The sequence below is a fragment of the Vanessa cardui genome, chromosome 7 (genome assembly GCF_905220365.1).
Source record: "Vanessa cardui chromosome 7, ilVanCard2.1, whole genome shotgun sequence".
Lineage (NCBI taxonomy): Eukaryota > Metazoa > Arthropoda > Insecta > Lepidoptera > Nymphalidae > Vanessa > Vanessa cardui.
The window spans coordinates 13,944,849-13,967,514 of record NC_061129.1 but is presented as its reverse complement, the minus strand read 5'-3'; the positions used below and the strand labels follow the sequence as shown (position 1 = coordinate 13,967,514).

The window sequence follows — 22,666 nt, the reverse complement described above, 5'->3', positions numbered from 1 at the left end:
TCTTTTTTGACACATGACGGACATTAAGTTAGTTGTTTTGCTTTTTTGAATAGATTTTAATTTTTTGTTTTAATTTTTTATAATTATCGATTGATCCGTATAGAAGTGCATAGTGATACATATAATGGTGGCCATTTTTAATTATACAAATGAAATTTTCACTTTCTCTATGAAAAAATACTTGTACGTACTCATTTTTATGACAATGGTTGATCGATGTAGAAGTCTTTACATCTAGCGCCGCCTGGTGGCAAGTTACGACATTGGGGTAACATATAATTATTTTCTTTGATAAAATACATATTCATGCCAATTTTTATTATGATCGATCAAATATTTGTGTGAATTCTGAGTCTATAGATGACATACAAACAAAGACATCCTCTTTTATTTATATACATAGCCTATCATTTGCCCAAGCACATGTTCTTCATGTATATCAATTCTAATAAAGATCTGTTGTTGATGCCGTTCTCGAGTTATAGCGGGACATACGGACAGACATACAGCACACAAAAATTTCAAAAATGGTAAAACTGATATCAGTCAGTCATAAAAGGGAGACTTAAAAGGGAAATTCGAAAAAAAAAATATAATGCGTTCACATATAGGTACATATATATGATATATGATATCAGGTACTGTATTATTTTATTTTTCCTCTACCTTAAAGTTGCCTGGACGATATCGCTGTTTTAGGGATAAGGTCGCCTCTTGTAAATCTTTATTAACCATGACTAAACTATGTGTTTACTGGTGTACAATAAATAGTATTTTGATTTAGGAAAAAATGCCGTAATACATGAAACTTATTTGTTGTTATAAGGTTATTATACGACCTGAGTACTTACGAGGTTATCTACCTCATAGATTAAACATAAGTAAATATAAATATTGGACAACATCATGCCATACGTTACTCTGATCCCAATGTAAGTAGCTACAGCACTTCTTTTTTGGGTTTCATGGGTAATCTGAAGTTAAGACAGAACCACAAACACCCAAACCCGTGAAGTACTTTTTTGTTACTGCTTAATGCAATATTTAATATTTGATGGTGCGGTCATCGCCATCGCTTGAGAATGAAAAATGATGAAAACTTAAGACACTATCTATCTTATTTAGAATATTAGAATATGCTATAAGGTGTTACATAAAAACGAAAAACAATTAAGGTGCACTGGTTTATTAGCAATTATAAAGGAATAAATTTAAATCCAGTAGAGAGCCAAGAAGTTAAATCGAAAGTACGTAAGACACGAAGGTTTTTATACTTCAATAGCAAGAGCTGTTTTATCCATTAAGCTGAGACAGTTTACTCCCCGCTGCATCTTGAAGAATCCCTGCTCGCCAAAACCAGGACCCCAAGAGTTCTTCCCCACCCAATATTTATTTCCATCTTCATCTGCAGATTTAATTGATATTATTGTTTAAATAGTCTATCCCGTCTAATACTAAGATCTTATCTCTATATACATATACAATTACATAAATTACGACATGACTATGCTAAGGTTCGTAATCAAGTTCAGTGCACTACGAAGAAAACCAAATGACATAAACATCATAATCGCTTGCCTGACCTTGAGCACCTATCTGGAAATCCTTACATGTCCCTTCATTTTTGACCAATATATTCATGCTGTTACAAGAGATAACGTTAAATCATTTAAATAAATTTAAAATCCATACCCGTTCCATAACCAACAAGAAGTACTGCATGATCTATTTTATTAGATTCTGAGCACATATTATTCGCTATAAGTCCACCGTAATAGTGATGCAAGGCTGCTCCGGCGATCGCTGTAATAAAAAATACGATTATTAAAATAAAATAAATCATTAAAGATTGGTTCATTTGTATATACAATTGTAATAGTATGTTCAACATTTGAACAAATTTACAAGATACGTAATGATTACCCTAACAATTAAAATTTGACAAAGGCATCAAGACAAATCTCCTAATTTCCCACTCTTTCGTCATTATAATTTGATTAGCATTTCATAATATGCAAACATATCCAATAATGTATACAAAAAAACGTGTTGTTTGGCACTATAATTCAGCAGACAGGGATGGTATTCGTGATTACTAAGTCAGTCCCATGAGTCCCTTGAAATCCGACAGCTAGCGCCGCTGCTGTTACTGATAAGATCCAGATCTCATCAATAAGGGTATATGCTCAACCGTTGATTTACTTGTAAATGTGCCGATGCGCTGTTATCTAACCAGGTGACATATCGCGCGTGGATCAATGGCTGCGTTAGTAAGGCTTCGGATATATACTTACCCAAAGCAAACTACAATGAAGAATCCAAGCAATGTAAGAAGGAATATATAAGATATTCGCTTCGTTATATGCAGATTTGTCATGGCCTTATCTTGCTCCTTACGAGCTCCTTTAGTTTGTGTCATTCACCTGCAGGGTATCTAATGTGCCAACGGTTCCCAAAAAAAGGGGTCTGGTCTGACCCGTCAGCTATCCATGAATTCCATGCAGTGAATACCGGGGTTCCTCTAGGTTCTCTGGATTCCCTTACGCTCTTTCTTGTATTGTATATCAATGATACCCTTAGGAACATACCTTGCTATGCAGATGATAGTACAGTGTAAGAGGGTTACCATGGAGGAGGCGGAGGTATCTCCTTCCACCTCTTATAACCTGTGCGCCTTCAAACAAGCCGAAAATAGACATCTTACGGGCCGGCATGGAGAGTACAAGAAGTGCAGGTCATTCTCACTGATTATACTGGCCTTCTTCGCATTTGGGGAGTCCAAATCACTATCACTTACCACCAGGTGAAATGGAGTATAATAATAGAAATTTCATATACATATCTGTCCGAACCGTATAAAAGAAAAAAGTTTATGTGAAGTTATCAAGGAACACACTATGATAATGGGAAAATTAAAAACCCCGTTTTTTGTAGTATTAAATATTACGAGTAAAACCTCAAACAAATAACGTCAATTTCAATCCCAAACAATATTGAAATTAATAATATTTTTATTAGTTACTATAACGTTAATAATATCCAAATATACGTACATATAGACAGTGGTCCAAGGGTTACCAATTTACTTGCCAACTCATCTTCTGAGACTGATAACTCCAAGCAATTTTTAACCTGAACTACGACGTTTTTGGAATTGTATTTACATTTGCCTTCGCCGTCTATATAGGGATAGCTGTCTTCACTCATTGCACCTTTTGACTTTAAGTATCTTAAAAAAATACATATTTTTAATAATGTTTCTTTTTTGCTGTTGTACAATATTGCTTTAACCTGTGTCTAAGAAAATTATTGTGTCTGCGGCAATCAATTTCAAGAATATCTAACCAACCCAGGAGAGAGTATAGTATTGTATAGTTATAGCGTAAAATTACGTGTGTACCATAAATGAGCTCCGTTTTTCCTTCATCATTAGATGCAAAAGCAACCTCTCTTAGATCCCTCTACCCTCATCCTTCAAAAACTGAGCAGCACAAATGATGTGCATGAGGCCCTTTGTAGATGCTAGATCGATGAAGCAATAAAGAAAGTTAAGCAGCATAAACTTAAATTATTAAGAGTCATACTCACTCGCAAGCATATTTCGCAATGCCCCCATTACATCCGACACAGTTATCGGTAGCGCAATCCACTAATTGTTGTTCAGACAGTAGGACAGACTGATTAGTTTTGATAGCATAGGCACTTTCCACATTACCTGAAAACGAGTTACAAAATCAAAATGTACTTTATTCAAGTGGGCTTTTACAAGCAATTTTGAATCGTCATTTAACAACGTTTTTTTGTATTAAGTGAAGCTACCGCCGGTACGGAAAGTAGATTCATCCGAGAAGAACCGGTAACATTAGCACGTTAACAATCTATCTGGATAAAATAACATGTCCTGACTGACTCAGTCAGTATACAGTAAACTATTATAGTTTGGACAATGAAATTGGTATGGAATTACCGAAATTCTACCATTACGGCAGTGAAGTAGGGTTAAATTAGGATCATGAAACTTTTGGAAATATGTTTAAAAATGAGTAGATACATATTTAAGCCTTTCTTAACATTTTAACACCAACGGGTGTAATAGGGGTTGTTGAATAACATTTCTTATATAGGTTAGTGTAAAAGTCGATTAATTTTGAAGTAAAATACTTTCTTTTATTCTTTATTTTTGGATTACTGAATCGATTATATATCGATATAATAATTGATATTTCTAAATAATCTACCATTTAAATTCAACCCAGCTTAAATTGGGGTTGAAATTTCGTATGTATAAGTTAGGCTTATAGTCCATATTTTTTTAGGACTGAAGAATGGCGCGCGAATGATGTAACTGAGAAATTTAAGAGGCCAAAATGATGCAACGGCACCAGACCAGCAGAAATGCGAAGGCGTCCCTTCGTAATGTCATTTACAAACACAAAGTTCAGTTACTGTTCGTCATTCAATGACAATTGTTACAACTATATGTATTGCAGTTTTTGTGTCAACAAATTGTAGCTTTACATATAACAACTCACTCATGGTACTAAACGCCCAGCAGGAACCACAATTACCCTGATCTCTCACAACACTGACCACTCCTTTGGATCGCCAGTCAAATGACTCCGGTGTATCTTCCAAGTTCAAATTTGTTTCTGATTTATTTACATTGTTATCAGTATCGTCGATGCTTCTGTAGCCTGTATGCTTTTGTAGAAATTCTTCAGTTGTTAAGTCACTGAACTGCGTAACGCCTTGAATGAAATACCAATTGACACGATATTAATATTTATATGAATCTTATTATATTCATAACCGATCTAGGTCACTGTTTTACCGTAATGTAAGAGCATAATAATTGTATATAGTTGTATTAATACAATTAAAGCATGTAAACATATATTTCAGAATGTAGATGCTACCGAGAAAAAGTTGCCAGTAACTCAGTAGCTACTTTTTTTCAAAAAATAATGCAAAACTATGTTCTCTAAGTTATTCTAGTTAAATAAAGTATATGTTTCAGTTACTTACCGAAGACAGCATTGTCGCTTCGTGCATTAAGGTCATTGATTTTTTCTAAATTCTCCTTAAAAATTTCAAACCTTTCTGCTTTTTCTGTTTCGTCATATTGCTTTCCGTAAGTTTTTATAAATGTTTCGAAATAGTCATATGCGTCTTCAAGATCGTATCTTAATGCACTTTTACCTAAAACGGCATTAACTACAAATAACACGAGTAAGCAAATCGAACCCATGTTGACTTCTAGTATCTTAAGTTTCGAATGAATTAATGGAGAAATTTGTCTATTTATATAAGACTTCACGAATAAGGGCGCATTTTTTGAATTCTTCGAACATTTTTATTTGTGTTTAATAGGTAATGTAACTTTTTTTATTTAAATATTTTTTAATAGCGAAATTCCTTTAATTTATTTTGATAACTAAAAATACCGTGATTTTTTTTTTATCATTTTGCTTTCATTTTTTTAGTGGACGGAGAATGATAACTATGGAAAGCGTTTATTATTTTACATGTATAAAATAACAAGTCTTGACTGACTGACTCATCATCGCCGAGAATAAAGTATTAAAGTTAGAGACTTGAAATTAGGTAAGTAGGATCAATTTACACACACACACACCTATCAACCTATCAAGGAAGGAATTTTGGAAATTCCACTCCTAAGGGGTCGAAATAGGGGTTTAACGTTTGTATGGAAGTCCGTCATTTTAAAGTTAGAATGATGAAACTTTATTTTTGGGATACTTAATGAAAATAAGTATGTTTTTGGATAATTTATCCCTAAAGGGGTGAAATAACGATCGAAAGTTAGTATGGGAATCCGCTATGTTTGAAGTTAGATCCATGAAATTTTATTGTTGGAATACTAATTAGAAATAAGTAGATACTAATTTAAAGGTTTCTGCATATTCTACCCCTGAGGGACTGAAATAAGAACAAAGAAAGTTAGTATGGTAGTCAATAATTTTTTTGTGAAGAAAGATATAACTTTACTTTTGGGATACTGATTAAAAATTGTTGGTATATAAGAATGCAACCTACTTTGTTTATTTATTTCCACCAAAAAATCAACAAAAATGAGTATATGCATACATACGTATCTACTCATTTTTAATTTAGTCTTTGGCTTGGCGTAGAGATTTTGGATCACTTTGCATCTTCTACCGATTTTTTTTAACAGGGAATGTTCCCAGGAATTGTTCAGATTAATCCCGGCTGCTGGATTCCACCTTCGGACATCTCGACAAAATTCGAAATTTGATCCGCGCCACCTTGATGTCCGAAAATCTACAACAGCGCCATTTGTAAGAGATTTTCTACCTCTTACAACCACTTTGTGGAACTAGCTTTCGCCGACGGTTTTTCCGAACCAATGCGACATGGACACCTTCAGGAAAAGCGCGAACTTCTTCCTTAAAGCGTGGCAAAGCACCTGCACGCCCCCTGGTGCTGCAGAAAATAGAAGCCTTTTTTGTAAAATTACTTTTTTGTTCCATTTGCTGTCGAAAAGCTTGGCCCTTGGGGTAGTGCAAAAACCTCCAACAAAAGTATAACACCTCGCCTCTTTGCCTCCACTGTTGATAGGAGGGCTGGTTCGTTTTTTGCCCAGAGGATCGGAATTGCGATTCAACGGGGGCATTCTTGCCCCCATTCCACGCGGTTCAGATTTGTACAGTAACTAGTTTTAGTTCATATTTGTATATATTTAAGCATTTAATTTTATTGATTCGGTTAATAAAGAGTGTCACGATGACCAATCAATACTGGCTATCGCTATAACAGTAATAATTATCATATAGTATATGATAAAATATATAACTACTTGGAAAAGAATAACTAGTAGTAGTAACTACATTCCGAACTAGTGTAGCTTTGCATTAAATTATCTTGTAAATATTACAATTCAAAAATACTTATAAGAGTCTTTCCAAAAGTAATCCAATAAATTTTATTTTGATTCGATACGTGATCATTTGTAGACCTCTGCTTCTCCTATGTATATCACCATCATTGCAGATGCTTTATGAACTCGCCGAAATGCTAGATTTACCTGAATTTTCGTGTCAGATCAAGATCGATATACGAGTACATCATAATTTTTATACTATTTAGGTAACTTGAAACGGCTAGTGTTGTGATTAATGAGTTTATGATCGTACACCTTGGGAATGAAACGATCGCCTAATGGCTATTTAATTTCATATTAAATTGTTTATATAAAATATAAGACAAACAAAAAAAATAACAAATAAACCCGCTGAATTTCTTTCGCCGGTTCTTCTCAGGTCAGGGTATTTTCTATTCCGAACCGGTGGTAGTGTTTCAATTGACTATCAATAAGAAAGTGTAATGCTTCTATATTGAAGATCAATAAAAAAAATAAACTTGTTTTTATGGGTTACTATTGTATTTACTATTTTCGGTAGAGTATGCATTTTAGTTTTACTTAATACAATTGTTAAACGAAGTTTCAAAAGTGCTTGCAAAAGCGAAATTGAATAAAGTACATACATATATATGTATTGACTTTGATTTTTGATTTACATAATAATTTCGAAGAAAATCCTCTTAGAGTATTTTATTAATACATTTAAAATACTTAAGACCTATTATATAACTATTATCTATAATTTAATTCCACCCTTGCCAAATCTTGGGCTGCGATATTTCACATTTGCAGCATTCTCATAGCCCTGAATTAATTACTTCAACTAAAAGTCAAGCTGTGATAATCTACTACCTACCTACTTTTTTTATTTGTTTGTTATCATGTCATTTAGTAGCATTACGCAGGATTCTATTGCTAAAAAGGATTACTCAATATTCTTGTGTTCTGATCTAAAATGTGAGTGAACCAGTGTAACTACAGACGTTACGGTAGTATGCGTAAGCGATCCCGTGGCGTCCGCCGAAAGAGGGTACCGCTGGTTTTTTACCCGGTGTGCTTGAGCGTACTCGGCGTTCAGGGCTCCGGTGAGTCCAACCACACATCCCCCTATTTTCCATCACGTGGGGGAAGCGCGTAATGCGTTTTTCCAGCGAGTAAAAAAAAGTGTAACTACAGAGACGAAGAATATAACATACTATTTTCCAAGATTATATTGTTCGATTATTTTTACAAAATAATAATATGTAAAATAATATTTGTATCCAATGCTTTATAAACAATCGCTTTCTGTGCCATTTGCCCATTTCGTGCTCTAGCGTAATAAATTCCTCCCACCTATTAATTCTTGATGTACGATTGCAAACTTGAAAAAAGTAGGTTGTACTCCATCAAACACAGTATATCCATATCTCCGGAAGACATTGAGAATTTATCAGTAATAGACATATGCAAAGTATCCTCTGAATTTTTTCATTAGTTTTATTTTCCTGAGCAATCCATCAAAAGATTTTTCAAATGAAACGAGCATTGATATTAAATATAATAATGCGGTGGGAGCCTTCGGTTTATTGCATATTTGCATATATTTTTCATAGTGTTTTCAGGAAATGTTATGTACAGTCAGAGTAAGAAAACCAAATTAATTCCTTTATCAATTCTTTAACTCTTAGTACCTTTTGAATCTAAACATCAAATCATTGAGACGCAATATGTCATTCTCGATCGGTGAAGCAGATTGTCGCTCATACTGAGGACACGAAAATAGATCTTAAGGCGACGAACCTTTTCTTACCCCGACTGTTTGTATATCCATCAAATTGTTAAGTTTAAATAATATTATTTATCAGTAATCTATTCCAATCACAAGGAGTCAAAAGACAAAGAAACAACATGTAACATCGAACTGATACGATATCATGACGATTGATTTCTTATGGATTTTCGAAAAAATGGCGTTTCAAACATCGACAAAACTGGCATCAAATCTTTAAAGTGGAAATAAGTAGCTTAGTGTAATTGTGTTGTATTATCACTATTAGTAGTTCACAGTACAGCTGAGTTAGAACCAAATCATGTGGCATAAGCGATTCTAACGTTTGCGTATCTTTATTTCTTTAATTGGTATACATTATACATTAAACGCTTAAAGAAATACGTTAACTACAATATTTCGTTCATAGGGGACTACCTTGGAACAGACATGTTTATTTCAAAAGAATTCCTGAAGTTGCCTATGAGCGTTAAACTCAAACAAATATATATTTATCAAATATATGCTATAAGATATTTAAAGATAAAAACATTTAAATTGCAACGATTTATTAACAGTTATAGATTAATAAACGCAAACGTACAAGAAAGGAGGTAGTTCGATACGGACACCTCTAACATTATCAGCATCTACCCGCACACTTCAGTCTCGTGAACAAGACATTCGTAGACAATGTCGAAATATCGAGCTCCACCGAACAAAAATAAAAAACATGGTAAATATCCCGAAATTAATAACTTTAATAATAAAAATAAACATGTTAATTTAAAATCCTAATAAACATCGAGTTTCAAACAAACGAATGTAAAACACAAAGAAGATTACTATACTATAGCAGTAACAGCTGGTGAATCCACAATGTTGAGACAGTTCACACCGCGCTGCATCTTGAAGTATCCTTGATCACCCCAATTATTACCCCAAGAATTCTTCGCCAACCAATATTTCATCCCATTTGCATCTGCAGGTTAAATGTATATTATCACCTATACAACACTAACACATTGCACACAGTCATGTTAATGTCCCTAACCTGTTTTTTAATAAATAAATATTGGACAACATCACATACATTACTCTGATCCCAATGTAAGTAGCTAAAGCACTTGTGTTATGGAAAAAGCAGAAGTAACGACGGTACCACAAACACCCAGACCCAAGACAACATAAAAAACAAATGAACTTTTTCTACATTGACTCGGCCGGGAAATGAACCCGGGACCTTGGACCCATGAAAACCGGTGTGTGAAGTCGTCATATGGTAACTGGTATAATTATTTGTTCAGTACGTAAACAAATGACATAATTAGATGCTAGAAAACATCAGAATGATTTGTTGTTTTGTGGAAACCCGATTTTTGTGGAGATGGTCTTTGTATTGTTGTGTCGGATTCATACTAATTAAAACCAACTGAATAACCCAACGGAATCATCCTGTGAGTATACTTCTATTTAGCTGTGATTTATCTGAGTTTAGGTATTTCTTATACCAGAACTCAGATAAATCGAAGGCATGGGCTAAGCGAACGTTAATCCCACACTAGTAGAACTTACAATTTTACATATAATAAATACATTTAGATATACCTGTTCCATAACCAACTAGAAGAACCGCATGATTAGTTGGTGATCCTGAACATCCCTTGGCAGTTATAGGTTCACCGTTATACGCTTGTAACGCAGCTGAGGCAATTGCTGGCATAAAAAATAAATTAAAGAGTCTTTTTAAAATGTTAGTTTATTAGTTTGCTGTCCTCTACGGCGTCATCGTCATTACCAAATTGGTAAAGCCGTTTTCGAGATTAGCGGTAACAAACGATCAGATAAACAGACAAAAAGACAAAACTTCTAAAAATCTTTTTCGTTAATAAACATTTTTTCCTTAAATGTCTTCTATGTTCAGATTTCGATCAGTTATTTTATCATAAATACGTATAGATAGATAATCGTACCTATAGACAGTGGTCCAATTGTTACCAATTTTTCTGCCAACTCATCTTCGGAGACTTTTAGAGACACACAATCTGTAACCTTAACTTTGACGTTATCAGCATTGTATTTACATGGGCCAGTTCTTGCTACATAGGGATAGCTGTCTTCGCTCATAGCACCATGGGACTGTAAGTATCTTAAAAAAGTATCAATATTTAATAATGGTTTTCTCTGCTATTGTTAAATACTACTTGAATCCTGTAACTTAGGCATTATCCAAATTAAAATACAATTTATTCAAATAGCATACTTCCAGGCAGGATATAATAATTTAAATAATTGTATTAACTAACATGACTTTGTATTTTTTAAATGTTGAAAAACTACTGAGTTTCTTGCCTGTTCTTCTCGGTAGAATCTACTTTCCGATCCGGTGGTAGCCTCATTTAATTGTCAAATGACGATTCAAAAATGCGTGTAAAATAAAGCCCACTTGAATAAATTTTATTTTGATTTTGAATGCCGCTACGATCAGCAAAGGAACAACAATGTATTCAAAACTAATAAGAGTTTGTTTTACTTACCTGCATGCGTTAATTGGGAATCCGTCAATACAACTATTACAATCGGTTACGCAGTCCACTAATTGTTGTTCAGAAAGAATAACAGTCTGCTGAGTTTTGATCGCATAAGCACTTTCTATATTACCTGCGAGATATATTATATGATAAAAAAACAGATATTCAAGTATTCTCACTAAGACCATTACTAATACTAATTTAGTAAAAAAATTGTAGCATTATAATTACTCACCCATAATACTAAACGCCCAACAGGCACCACAATCACCTTGCAGTCTCGCTGGGGTGACCACTCCTTTGGATCGCCAGTCAAATGAATCTGGTATTTCTTTTAACTTCATGTTTAGTATTGGGTATTGTCTTATGATATTTGTATCATCGGTATAGTTGCCGATCTTTAATCCTGTATACTTTTGTTGAAATTCTTCAGCCGTTAAATCAGTGAATTTAGTAATACCTTGAATGGGATACGATTATTCATTAACATTAAAATAACGATGCTGCTTTTCACAAAAAGTCTTTTCATAAAATCACCTTTTATATATCTACGGAAATAGTTCCTTACGCGTTGCAAAGTATTAAAACATTATATACCAGGTTATAATTTGTATAGACAGATGAACCATATAAGGATATTTGGCGTTGCAGCTTGATCACATATCAAACAGTAAATCTTAAATTTAATTCTAAATGAACGCTCTATACGCTTTAGTTACTTACCGTAGATAGCGCTATCATTTCGTGAATTAAGATAATTGATGTGTTCTAAATTATTCATGAAAATTTCAAATCTTTCTGCTTTTTCTGTTTCGTCATATTCCTTTTCGTAAGTCTGTATAAACGTTTCGAAATGGTCATATGCGTCTTCAAGATTGTATCTTATTGCACTTTTGCCTAAAACTGCATTAACTACAAATAAAACAAGTAAGCTAATCGAACCCATGTCTCCTGTATCTTGTCTCCTCTAATTTTGATTGAATCGATGGAGGAAATTTGTCTATTTATACTAGATTTGTTGAACGGTTACCCATATTTTGCATTCTTGGAACATTCTTAGTTCTGCTTTATAGAATACATTATTTTTTTATTAGAATATTTTAACTTTTTATTTAATAGCGAAATTCCTTGAATTATTTCGATAACTAAACATATCGTGAAATTTATTGCACGCCCCTGACCTGAACCAGTATATTACTGCGAGCACCTCTGCCTGGAATTCTGAGTGTTGCAGCCTTCCATAACACTCTGGTGGTCTCTTATCGCTCTCATGACTGTTGCTCTTAGCGGTCTCCACAAAAGAATACTGTCGCGGGCGATGAGGGTACTGACCTGCACATAGGTGGAACTGACAGTGCCATGTGCACCACCGACTTATAAACTCATGCGTGATGTTTTCGGCTCCAAATTGGGACGCGGCTGAGTTGTACAAAAAACTCTACCGTCCAAGACAAAGCCCAGATACCTCATATGGGCCTACAATTTATTCATCATCGTGGAAGGGGAAATAACCCCCTTGAGTGAAACCTCGACTTGGACCGTGGAATTAGAGGGCCTACATTTTTGTTCGGAATACCTTTAAGTCACCATCAAAATCCAGTCAAATGTGAGTAATGCGACCAGACGGGCCGCCTCCTAGCAAAACAGCAATAGCTAGCCAGGAAGGAAGGCGATTTGCAGGAGCCAGTCAAACCTGAACCTGATCATTGTAGAACACCGAAGCCTACCTGATGCCGGACGAGCGCCCTCTCCCAGATGTATGCTTCCAACTTGTATCGAAGTCTCGTGTCGTCATTCATTCCTTTTCAGCAGACGCCTACAAAGCGATGGTAAAGTAGTTGTCAAAATACGAGCTTGTATATATTTACAAACAACATTTTCAACTCTTTCGGTATATATTTTAAAGTATTTTTTGTGTATCTTTGCCAATAAATGATATTATCTTTAAAATAAATAAAAGCTAAAACGATTGAGAGAAGATTCAATCCAAACAAACAGAGGCTAATAAATAAGATAGAGGATTTAAATATAACTACAGTAAAATTCAACACTTTATTCTATATAACCAATCCTAAGGCTAAGACAAAAACATCATAGTAGGCTTGATGAATGTAGGAACAAGTAATAATTGCCTTGTTTAGCTGGAATATTTGGTTTCTGGGTAAAGAGGTAAAATATCATTCTTCAAGGGATCCTGAAGTATCCATCCAGTCTCACCAAAATTAGTAAGTACCCCAATAGTTCTTCACCAGCCACTAATTAACCACAGTTATAATACATATCGCTTATGTAACGAATAATAAATTACTTATGTACAATGTAAATGTAATTATGACCATAAAGGCCTGTTGAATCGCAATTCAGTTCCTCTGGGCAAAAATGACCCAGCCTTCCTTTCACCAGTGGATGCAATAAAGCAAGGCTTTATTAAAAAGATACTATACAATACTTTAAAGATATAATTAATAATAATAATAAAGTAATAATTTAACCGATAAAGCATAGTGGATAGAACAGGCTTTGATCTGATAACTTCTACTCTGAAGAAGGGCCAAATTGACCTTAAATATGGTTACGGCACAACACCAAACATGGTTTACATTACCTTACATACATTACGTATATTTACGTTATACACATTATGCGTTCACTTGCAAAAAAATTGAATAACTCAGCTCTCAGATCCATTATAAGCGACGATACAACCCGCTAATTGTTGGTCATACATAAGCACATGAATACACACAAAAAGTGCACTGAAAAATGTTTCATATTATATATCTATACAAAATCAAATTAATTTTAGGACACCTGTGATATATTTAAAAAAAGAATATGTTCTAACGATTTTAATTTCATAATTATTATATATTCGATTCGACTGCCGAGAAAATAACATCTAAACAATAATTAATTTGTCATAATTTAAATATTATATTCCATTAAATTTTAGAATATTTTCGATACCTCAAAATCCAATGAAGAAGAAATGAAGTAAATTAATCGTTATATTTACATATTCCATGCGATAAGCTATTTCTTTTATCCCTGCAATATTATATAATATAAAACAGTCCTGCATTAATAGATATATTTTTAATTATCACTAGCTGTGTCCGAAAACTTGTACACATTTGACTTTAAAAAAAAAATATTATTGTAGCCTAAGCTACTCCTTAATATGTCAGTTATCTGCCAGTGACAGACGGAGAGACAAAAATTGTAAAAATATTAATTATAATTGTAGTTATTATTTTGATATACATATGTATGTACCGTGTATGCATACATATGCTTTGAGTAAAAAAAGGCTATTTTAATATTAAAAACAGATACTCCAATTTTCTCAACTCTCTCAAAATTCCAAACTAAATTAAATTTGCTATAATTTCACTTTCAAATTTCGGTAACAACTTCGCCGAAAACAACGCTATTTATTTACCAATTTATTTATAATAGTACAGATTATTTAGATCTCAAATAACGATGACACGAAATTCAAGGTCAATAGTTTATTTAATCTATATCCTCATTAATTGGGAATTAAGTATAGATAACTTAATTTACAGGACAGTACCGTTAGTTTGTATAAATGTATTTCATGTAACCTTATTTGAAATTCGATAAGAGATTCGCATGAAATTCGCCTACAGTATTTATGACTTAATAAATTAAAAAAATCATTGATTAATGCAAAAATATTTTTCAAAAACTTGAAACTGGTCGAAACTACGAGTAAGACACTAATCGTTGTTTTATAAAGTGCGACAGTGTATACTTATATGTATTTAAACCATCTAATAATATTTCAAGCAAAGAATAATTGATTTTTTTGCCAACAGTACTTAAAATAAATTTCATGAAATTTATTTATCGTTACCGATCGTTCGTTTCGATTTTATTTTCCTCAATTTTTTTTACAGATATGTCAAACCTTCCAGCTGTTTCTGTTACGTCATATTCCTTTTTATGAGTCTGTATATACATATATTTCAGATGTATCTCAGCAATGTTCAGATTGTAATTTAATATATTTAGTATTAACTGCTAATTCTAGAATAAATGCAATTAAACTCATGTCCTTGAAGACGAAAGAGTGTAGGAAAGTTATTATCATATTTTTTATAAATGTAGAAAATTTTTGGAATATGCTATTTATGTTTTATTGGTACTATCTTTTTATGTTGCTTATTTAAGTTCCACATATTTAACATTTACTGACATTTCTTGAAATGTTTTCATAACTATTAAAATATTGCCAATCTATGTCCCGCAACTTTGCGATATTGATTATATTTATGGTATCTTGACGAACATATGGCGTCTAAAATATGATAAAAAAGTGAGTTAATTTGTAGAAATGTTATGTTTTAATTCCCTAAAATTACTAATTATTTATGTATAGAAAACAAAATGTGTAAGATTTTATTTTTCTTAACGTGGTTGTTTTATTATTACGTTTGTTATACATCTAAGTTACATCTTGATGTCGTGAACAAGACATTCGTAAATAAAACACATGGCGAGTATTCCGTATTGAATAACTGTAATAACATGTTTCAATAATCACAAAAACGCCTAGTAATCGCAATAATATTTTTTATACACAAAGCATTATTTAATTTACTTTGTTTAATAGTTGGCGAAGGTCACCAGCCTTATAACGGACTTTACAATCACCGCTGAGACTATTGGAGTTGTCTTGGACTAACAAATTTGAAGGACTCTGCGTACATTTCATCCTTCCTTCAATCCAATTAGAAATACAGTTTAAGAAGATTTCCGGAGACGTTCTTATGATAAGAACCAATAAGAACTAGGAACTGCGACCAATAATTGAGATTGTTATTTGTAGAAACTGCAAAATCATTATTGCATTAACATGCAAAATCGTGAACGATTCTCTATTTTTATTTCTTTTCAAAACAAAATAGTGACTTAAATTATACCAAGAATACAGCAGACTTAATAAATACAATATTTACAAAGTTTAATTTTCCTCATTCTATAAATGAATATAAAACGATTCATTACAATTGAAATGGCTTTATTCGCGAGATACGGCCAAAGAAGTCTGTTGAATTCCGTTTGATATTTCCATTAAATTTCAATTTCCAAACTCATCTCGCCACAATAAGACCACCAACAATAGGACGACTGTCTACTGCTATATTTAATAACGGAATAGCTGTTTCTGTGAGCAATGTAATTGTCGGATAGGTGCTTGCAGTTCCAATGGTAAAGGATTCATTAGAAACTTTAATGGACCACACGCAAAATAGACAAAACTACTTCCTCTACAAAAGACGAAGACGAAACTTAATCAATGATACGGTAAAAATGTACAAAAACATTTTTAAAATGTATGGTATTAAATCAGATCTTACGTATTTTGCGGGATATTTTGATTATAAAATAAATGAAACGTGAAATTGAAACTAATGATTACAAGAAATAGTGAGTACTCAAACAAAATCCATTTGCAAATATTGGAAGGTTTATCATTGAAATTAATACTTTGAATGACATTACAATTACGTCAAGATTTTAACAAATTTTACACCAGTTTCACAAATTCAAATCGTTGCTGTAATTCCGAGAACGCCATTGTCATTAGTGTTCATTGACTTTTTTTTGAAGCCCGCCTACCCATTGTGTGGACGAAGGTGTAGAATATAAATTTCCTCGTGGATTTTTTTTATTCTTTCAACAATGAAGTGTCATTGTTCATGTTTGTATTTTAATATCGCCGAACATACGTCGGGATAGATAAATAATGCGTGGCGTTTTTCGGCCATTTGTTAGGATGAATGGTTGGTTCCATAACGTCTAGGATATTAATGTTGAGGATGCGTTCCATTCATGTTTCTTTATCCGTCGTTTAAGAATGTGTACGCATTCGTCATATCACGGTGACGCTTTATACTTTTTTGGTTTTCGGTGATATTGTCCTTTTAGATAAAATTAAAACGTAATTGATAGCTCAATTTATCCACTGTTATTTGAAATTACAAATTAACTTTTTGGATTTTTGAAGTAAACATATTGATTAAATTTAGTATTAAATAGCGCCATTTTTATCATCAACTAAAGTGATATATTTTTTATGATATCCTCGTAATTTACTTCCATAAATATATTTTCTAATTTCAAACGTTGCTATCAAAATGTACCGGCATCTAAATTATTCAAGTCTTCAATATGACAGTGTTTATCGCTTATGTCTATCTGCCTAACCCCCTTTGATCAAGGCGTTCGACCATGACGAACCAAAGCAAACGGCCCGCGGTCAGGATTTCAAACACGTTTTGTCATTCCAAATGTTATTCCGTCTTTTTCTGTTCCTATAATAAAGGAAAAAGATGCAGAAAATACTGACATCCCTCTCGTTTTACACTTTTAACTTAGAAAGGGATAGATATAGGAATAAAACTGGTTTACATTAGAATATTCAATGTTATAGAACTATTGTTATGTGGGAGAATATTTTTGTAGAGGAATTGTTAATAGGGTTTGAGGAACTAAATCATAAATTTATCGGTTAAATTTTTAAGGATAAGAATAATTTTATACTGGGTACTTGCTGTTATAATTCAAGTTCAAGCTTCCTTTTTATAATGTATCAGCTAACTATAGCTGTTATATTATTGCCTTTGACTTTGACATTGTAATAACATCAGCTTTGTAGCTATTTTAAAGTAATCTTTAGTTCATTATGAATACGAAAATTAATAAAAACTATTTACCTGAAACGTTAGAAAATACCCGAAAATTAAAAGTTTGTATTTTAAATAATTTCGAATAGATTTGAAATCGACATAATTCTAAATAAGTTAAAAATGACCGATATATCTCCGTACTTCAAACGTCCCTTTGAAGATTTAACAACCTGACTGGACACCAAAGACACCGGCACCGGAACACAGTCAAGGGCCCTCACACATAGAGGGAGCCAGTTTGTTCCAAAAATACTTTATGCTTTTGCACAGAGATCAAAAGACGCATGTGAAAAGGCCCTCAACTCCACTTGTGCAGTTTAGCTTTGAAACCATTGAATAAGCGTCATTGAACTGCTTGTAGATTCTAATTCTAGTTTTATTTTTGAATGTTTGCGTTTTCATAAACGATTTAAATACATTTGCATTTCAAACTTCGAACATTTTTTTTCAAATCCTTGTGATACCAAGGTCAGTATTTTTAAAAGTGAAATTATATCTCTGTAAAGAGGTCGGTCATAATATATCTACCATGCATTTATTTTGCCAATGCAAAATATATACACCAATGTGTAGCGGCTAACTTATAATACTGCAAATAACCTTGTCCTGGGTTTTAATCTAAATAAATTGGGCCTGGTCGGGAAAAAAATTAGCACATAGGTGAGGAATAACCATCATATTATCATATGTTTGTGGATCTCCAGCATAGTTGGCGATTCTCAATTAAACAACGCTGATTTGACCAAAATCGGTAAAGAGAAGCTTCATCGTTTCCATGATTTTGTATTTGTTGAGCAAAGACAAGAATGAATCAACATGCATTATGTACATCATTTTGATGATTTTTGATGAGCTTTTTCTATTTTTCTCGATGCTTCTGACCTTGAATAGACAAAAAGACTGGGTACTTCATTTCGTTATTAAAAAATCTGTTCATTCTTTAAGTAGAACATTGGTTGGCATAGTTTTGTTCAATGATCTTCAATTATTTTATTATTCTTCTATATTTTTCCAGCATCACAATTTTAAATATGATTTTGCAATAATCATTAATTAACGACATAAATGGCAATTGTTTAAAGAGTATTGCAAAACTCGCCAATATTCGAAATGTATAGAATATCAAGATTATTTGAGATATATCTAGATGACCGACAGTGGAACAACATAACGGTATCACGGTTTCTGTTAATGTACTCTTAATGTATTTTAGTTTAAAAGGTGACGCAGTTTAATTAAGAAAACAAGGGTCATAACATCTAAGATCCTATGGTTGTGACAGTGTTATGAATCGTTTACATTTTTAAAGGGAATCTCTAGGGCTGGATACACCCACACATACTGATTCCAGCAATAAAAATCAACTTGTAACATCTATCAATCACTAAAATCTAATTAGACACGTTTGACAAAATAATTACAAAATCACAACGGCAGTTACCAGTATGTTAAATGTAAACAAAGCCATATGCGAGGTCAAAGATGTCACTCAGCCCTTCTGTCTGTTTAATTTGATTATCATACGTTCTATAGTTCATTGACTTCCGTAGATGTTTGTAACTTTATCAAAGTAAATCTTATAGTAATTATATTGTCAGAATTGATTCAGAATTAAATATTTAGTAAGTCTTTACTTTACTGCAGTCTTCGACACCGTTTGACGATTGCAATGAAAATTTGCATGCATTCTTTTTTGTATTGGATAAGTTTTTATATTATGAGTTTTCAGATTGTACCAATATATAGTGTTGCGACATATACTATACCGTTTAACCGATCGCCTTGACAATTGGCAGGCAAAACGTGTGCTGGGATAACTAACATCCTTTTTCTTAGTAAATAAAAAATATTATCTGTATGTTTATCTTATATGCTTATCTTCTTATGTTCTTTAATTATTCATCTCAATACGATGGAATTTAAATACAGTATTCCGTATACGCTAGCGAAGTCCTCGGCTGAAAAATAAAAGTTAATATTTTCGTTCTACATTATTTTCTTAAATATAAATTCTTCGTAAAATCTTATTCTATCCGTGTGAACCCAGGACGGGCTATTCGTTTATGAAAGTTAAGGGAAAAAAGAGTATTACAATTTATTACTGTCCTATTTCTTTACTAAGTGCAACGGTATTAACCACTAAAGCGGTCAGACAACGTTTAGACAGAGAACCAATTAGGGTTAGTCCAAGAAATGCGGAAAAGGACACACATTTAAAAAAAGGTTTTAATTGATGTCGATTCAAAATTGTTTTAACCTCTTAATGAAGAGAAATACATCTAAGTTTTATTTTATCTTTTTTTTTGCTAGAACAACATTCGTTTTTCGTTTTTATATTTGGGATCTTATCATTCACTAATAGTCAAATTAATAATCCAAAAAATCTATTCAAATATTTTAAATACCACAACTGGTGCCTTGCTGTCTGGCTGTGTCAGACACCACGGCACCTACCTGTCCCGTGATCCTTCTTCCGTCTCCCTCTAATCCGCGCCTACCGCCCACGCGCGACAGAGCCCGCACTATCTCATTTCTTTAGCTTTTGAATGAAACGGTAAAAAAACATGGCGCGCGTACATTTTTGTTTGTTCTGGCCGCCCGCACTGACCCACGTCATTATGAAGTGTTATCTTCGATGAGGGTTATATTTTTATTACATTTTTATCTTTTTATACGTGTGAGGAATGATATTCCTTGAATATATTGGTATTAAACTGATGTAGTATATGCAAAATTTTAGATGATTACCTTTACGTTATTTACTTAAACATAAATACAAGAAACATTCTTAATATTCTGTTCAAGACATAATAAGCTCTAATTGTACTTTTTTAATAAGACTATTCTTTCTAATAAGAACATGTACCTATGATGGTTAAATCAAGTGATAGACCAATAAATGAATAGACGCTATTTATATTTTTTAATTATGTTTTCTATATTTGCTAATTGAGAGTTTTCTCAGGCTTTTTTCCATATACTACGCTCACCTGCGCCCGCGCATCGCGAAGCGATCGGGCTCCTTTATTGAGGGTTTTATTAACGGAGTGGGTCGGAGGCATTTTTGTCTCCCTACCTTGCTCCCGAACGTACGTGGGAACACGGTATGGTGACTTTTCAATTTTTGTATTGTAGCCATATGTGATGTTTTTTGTAACCGGCGAGCTTGTGATGAGTCAAATTTATTGTCGTCATACCAACAAGAAGAAAGAAGAAAAGTTCTTCAATTTAACTTTTATAAATGTAAAATATTGTAATAACGTCAAACCCGTTTTATACAAACGTTACACATATATACGTTGCACTAAAAATCGATGTTAATATTTTTTTTTCGTTAAAATAAATTGTTAGATAATTTTGTAAAGGGTTCGTTAGACGGTTTAGCGTTTATCACTGGATAGTGTGTGTGTGTGTGTTTAATCGTTACACTAAATTTTGTATTAAGAACAGTGACATTGACATATTAAGTTAAGTTAGAATACAAACGAAACTTAAACATCTTACAATTGTCTAAAGATTTAACACAATGAAACTTTTGTTAGGAGGGTTCGAAGAATGAGCTAGCAAAACAGACCTGTCCTATAATTTATCTAGCTGTTTGCTAACCGGACGTGAACGGGTGAACCGGACTGAACAAGTCTGAAATGACCGACGACTTAGGGTTGTCAAAATTATTAATAATGTGTCTGAGTAATTTTTTTTTGTTTAGCGTTTATCACTGGATAGTGTGTGTGTGTGTGTTTAATCGTTACACTAAATTTTGTATTAAGAACAGTGACATTGACATATTAAGTTAAGTTAGAATACAAACGAAACTTAAACATCTTACAATTGTCTAAAGATTTAACACAATGAAACTTTTGTTAGGAGGGTTCGAAGAATGAGCTAGCAAAACAGACCTGTCCTATAATTTATCTAGCTGTTTGCTAACCGGACGTGAACGGGTGAACCGGACTGAACAAGTCTGAAATGACCGACGACTTAGGGTTGTCAAAATTATTAATAATGTGTCTGAGTAATTTTTTTACAAGTTTGTTTTTAATGACATATTACTTCGAAACTTTTGATGATATTATCATTAATTAAATAATTATGTTTTTTTAAACAGCTTAAATGAAAAACATTCCAGATGCATAATATATATCTAAGTGTCCGAACTCAAATAGGTAAAACTTTTATAACTTAGATAAAACTCAATTAAACCTGCTTAATTATTTATAGTGCATTGTAATACTACATAGTTTTATCGTAACGCTATGTGACAACCCTGGTCAAGACCACTTCAGCCCCCTCGTCACCTGCTAAATCACCGTTAATCTCCACTGACCGCAGTTCCCATAAAAAGAGATTTAAAACGCAGCCCATAAATAAACTTCTTTTATTTATTATTATCACATTGTATGAAGCAATTTAATTAGCTACGGTTTGTATGGTCTCTTATTATTTGAGAACCGGTGCCTTTTTAAAGTACTCTCACCTACTTAGCTGCAATCAAACTTCACTTGTCAAAATAATATTAACAAGATGTTTAATAAGTACAGGATCAGCATCGGGAGGCGTGATCTCATCTGTTGATACTAGATTTGCCCGAACATGTTCCTCGTGCTTTGTGCAAACTTTTGTAGGTATATCTCATTGGACTTCATTACTTATTATATTGACAAACATTAATACTGTAGTATTGTCGTGTTCCGGTTATCCGGCTAGGTATCCCGTGTAATGCACGAGGGTCATTACTTAAATTCCGAGGGTTATACTGCAT

The 22,666-nt window shown here is 33.0% G+C and overlaps 2 protein-coding genes across 2 annotated transcripts; both read right to left on the bottom strand.

Annotated features, from left to right (window-relative positions):
* Positions 1 to 1,268: 1,268 nt before the first annotated feature.
* LOC124530977 (thiol protease aleurain-like) lies at positions 1,269 to 5,248 on the bottom strand. The gene is made up of 7 exons (XM_047105350.1): positions 5,245 to 5,248; positions 5,026 to 5,199; positions 4,533 to 4,748; positions 3,589 to 3,715; positions 3,087 to 3,229; positions 1,693 to 1,803; positions 1,269 to 1,405 (listed from the first exon to the last, which is right to left on the bottom strand). Exons 1-7 carry the CDS (start codon positions 5,246 to 5,248, stop codon positions 1,269 to 1,271), a joined length of 912 nt encoding a protein of 303 aa, XP_046961306.1.
* A 4,251-nt stretch (positions 5,249 to 9,499) lies between these two features.
* On the bottom strand, positions 9,500 to 12,219 carry LOC124530976 (procathepsin L-like). Its single transcript, XM_047105349.1, has 7 exons — positions 12,216 to 12,219; positions 11,909 to 12,097; positions 11,421 to 11,645; positions 11,192 to 11,315; positions 10,628 to 10,803; positions 10,263 to 10,370; positions 9,500 to 9,636 (listed from the first exon to the last, which is right to left on the bottom strand). The coding sequence occupies exons 1-7, from the start codon at positions 12,217 to 12,219 to the stop codon at positions 9,500 to 9,502; spliced, it is 963 nt and encodes a 320-aa protein (XP_046961305.1).
* Positions 12,220 to 22,666: the final 10,447 nt, after the last annotated feature.

Bases quoted from the DNA above. Each gene is read 5' to 3' on its own strand.
- LOC124530976 (XM_047105349.1), bottom strand. The intron at 10,804-11,191 runs GTAAGTAAAACA...TACTTTTTTAAG, and splicing joins TTCCCAATTAACGCATGCAG to ATACTTACAGTCCCATGGTG. The intron at 10,371-10,627 runs GTACGATTATCT...TTTTTATGCCAG, and splicing joins AATTGGACCACTGTCTATAG to CAATTGCCTCAGCTGCGTTA.
- LOC124530977 (XM_047105350.1), bottom strand. The intron at 3,716-4,532 runs GTGAGTTGTTAT...ACTCGTTTTCAG, and splicing joins CTGGGCGTTTAGTACCATGA to GTAATGTGGAAAGTGCCTAT. The intron at 3,230-3,588 runs GTGAGTATGACT...TATTTTTTTAAG, and splicing joins ATTGCGAAATATGCTTGCGA to ATACTTAAAGTCAAAAGGTG.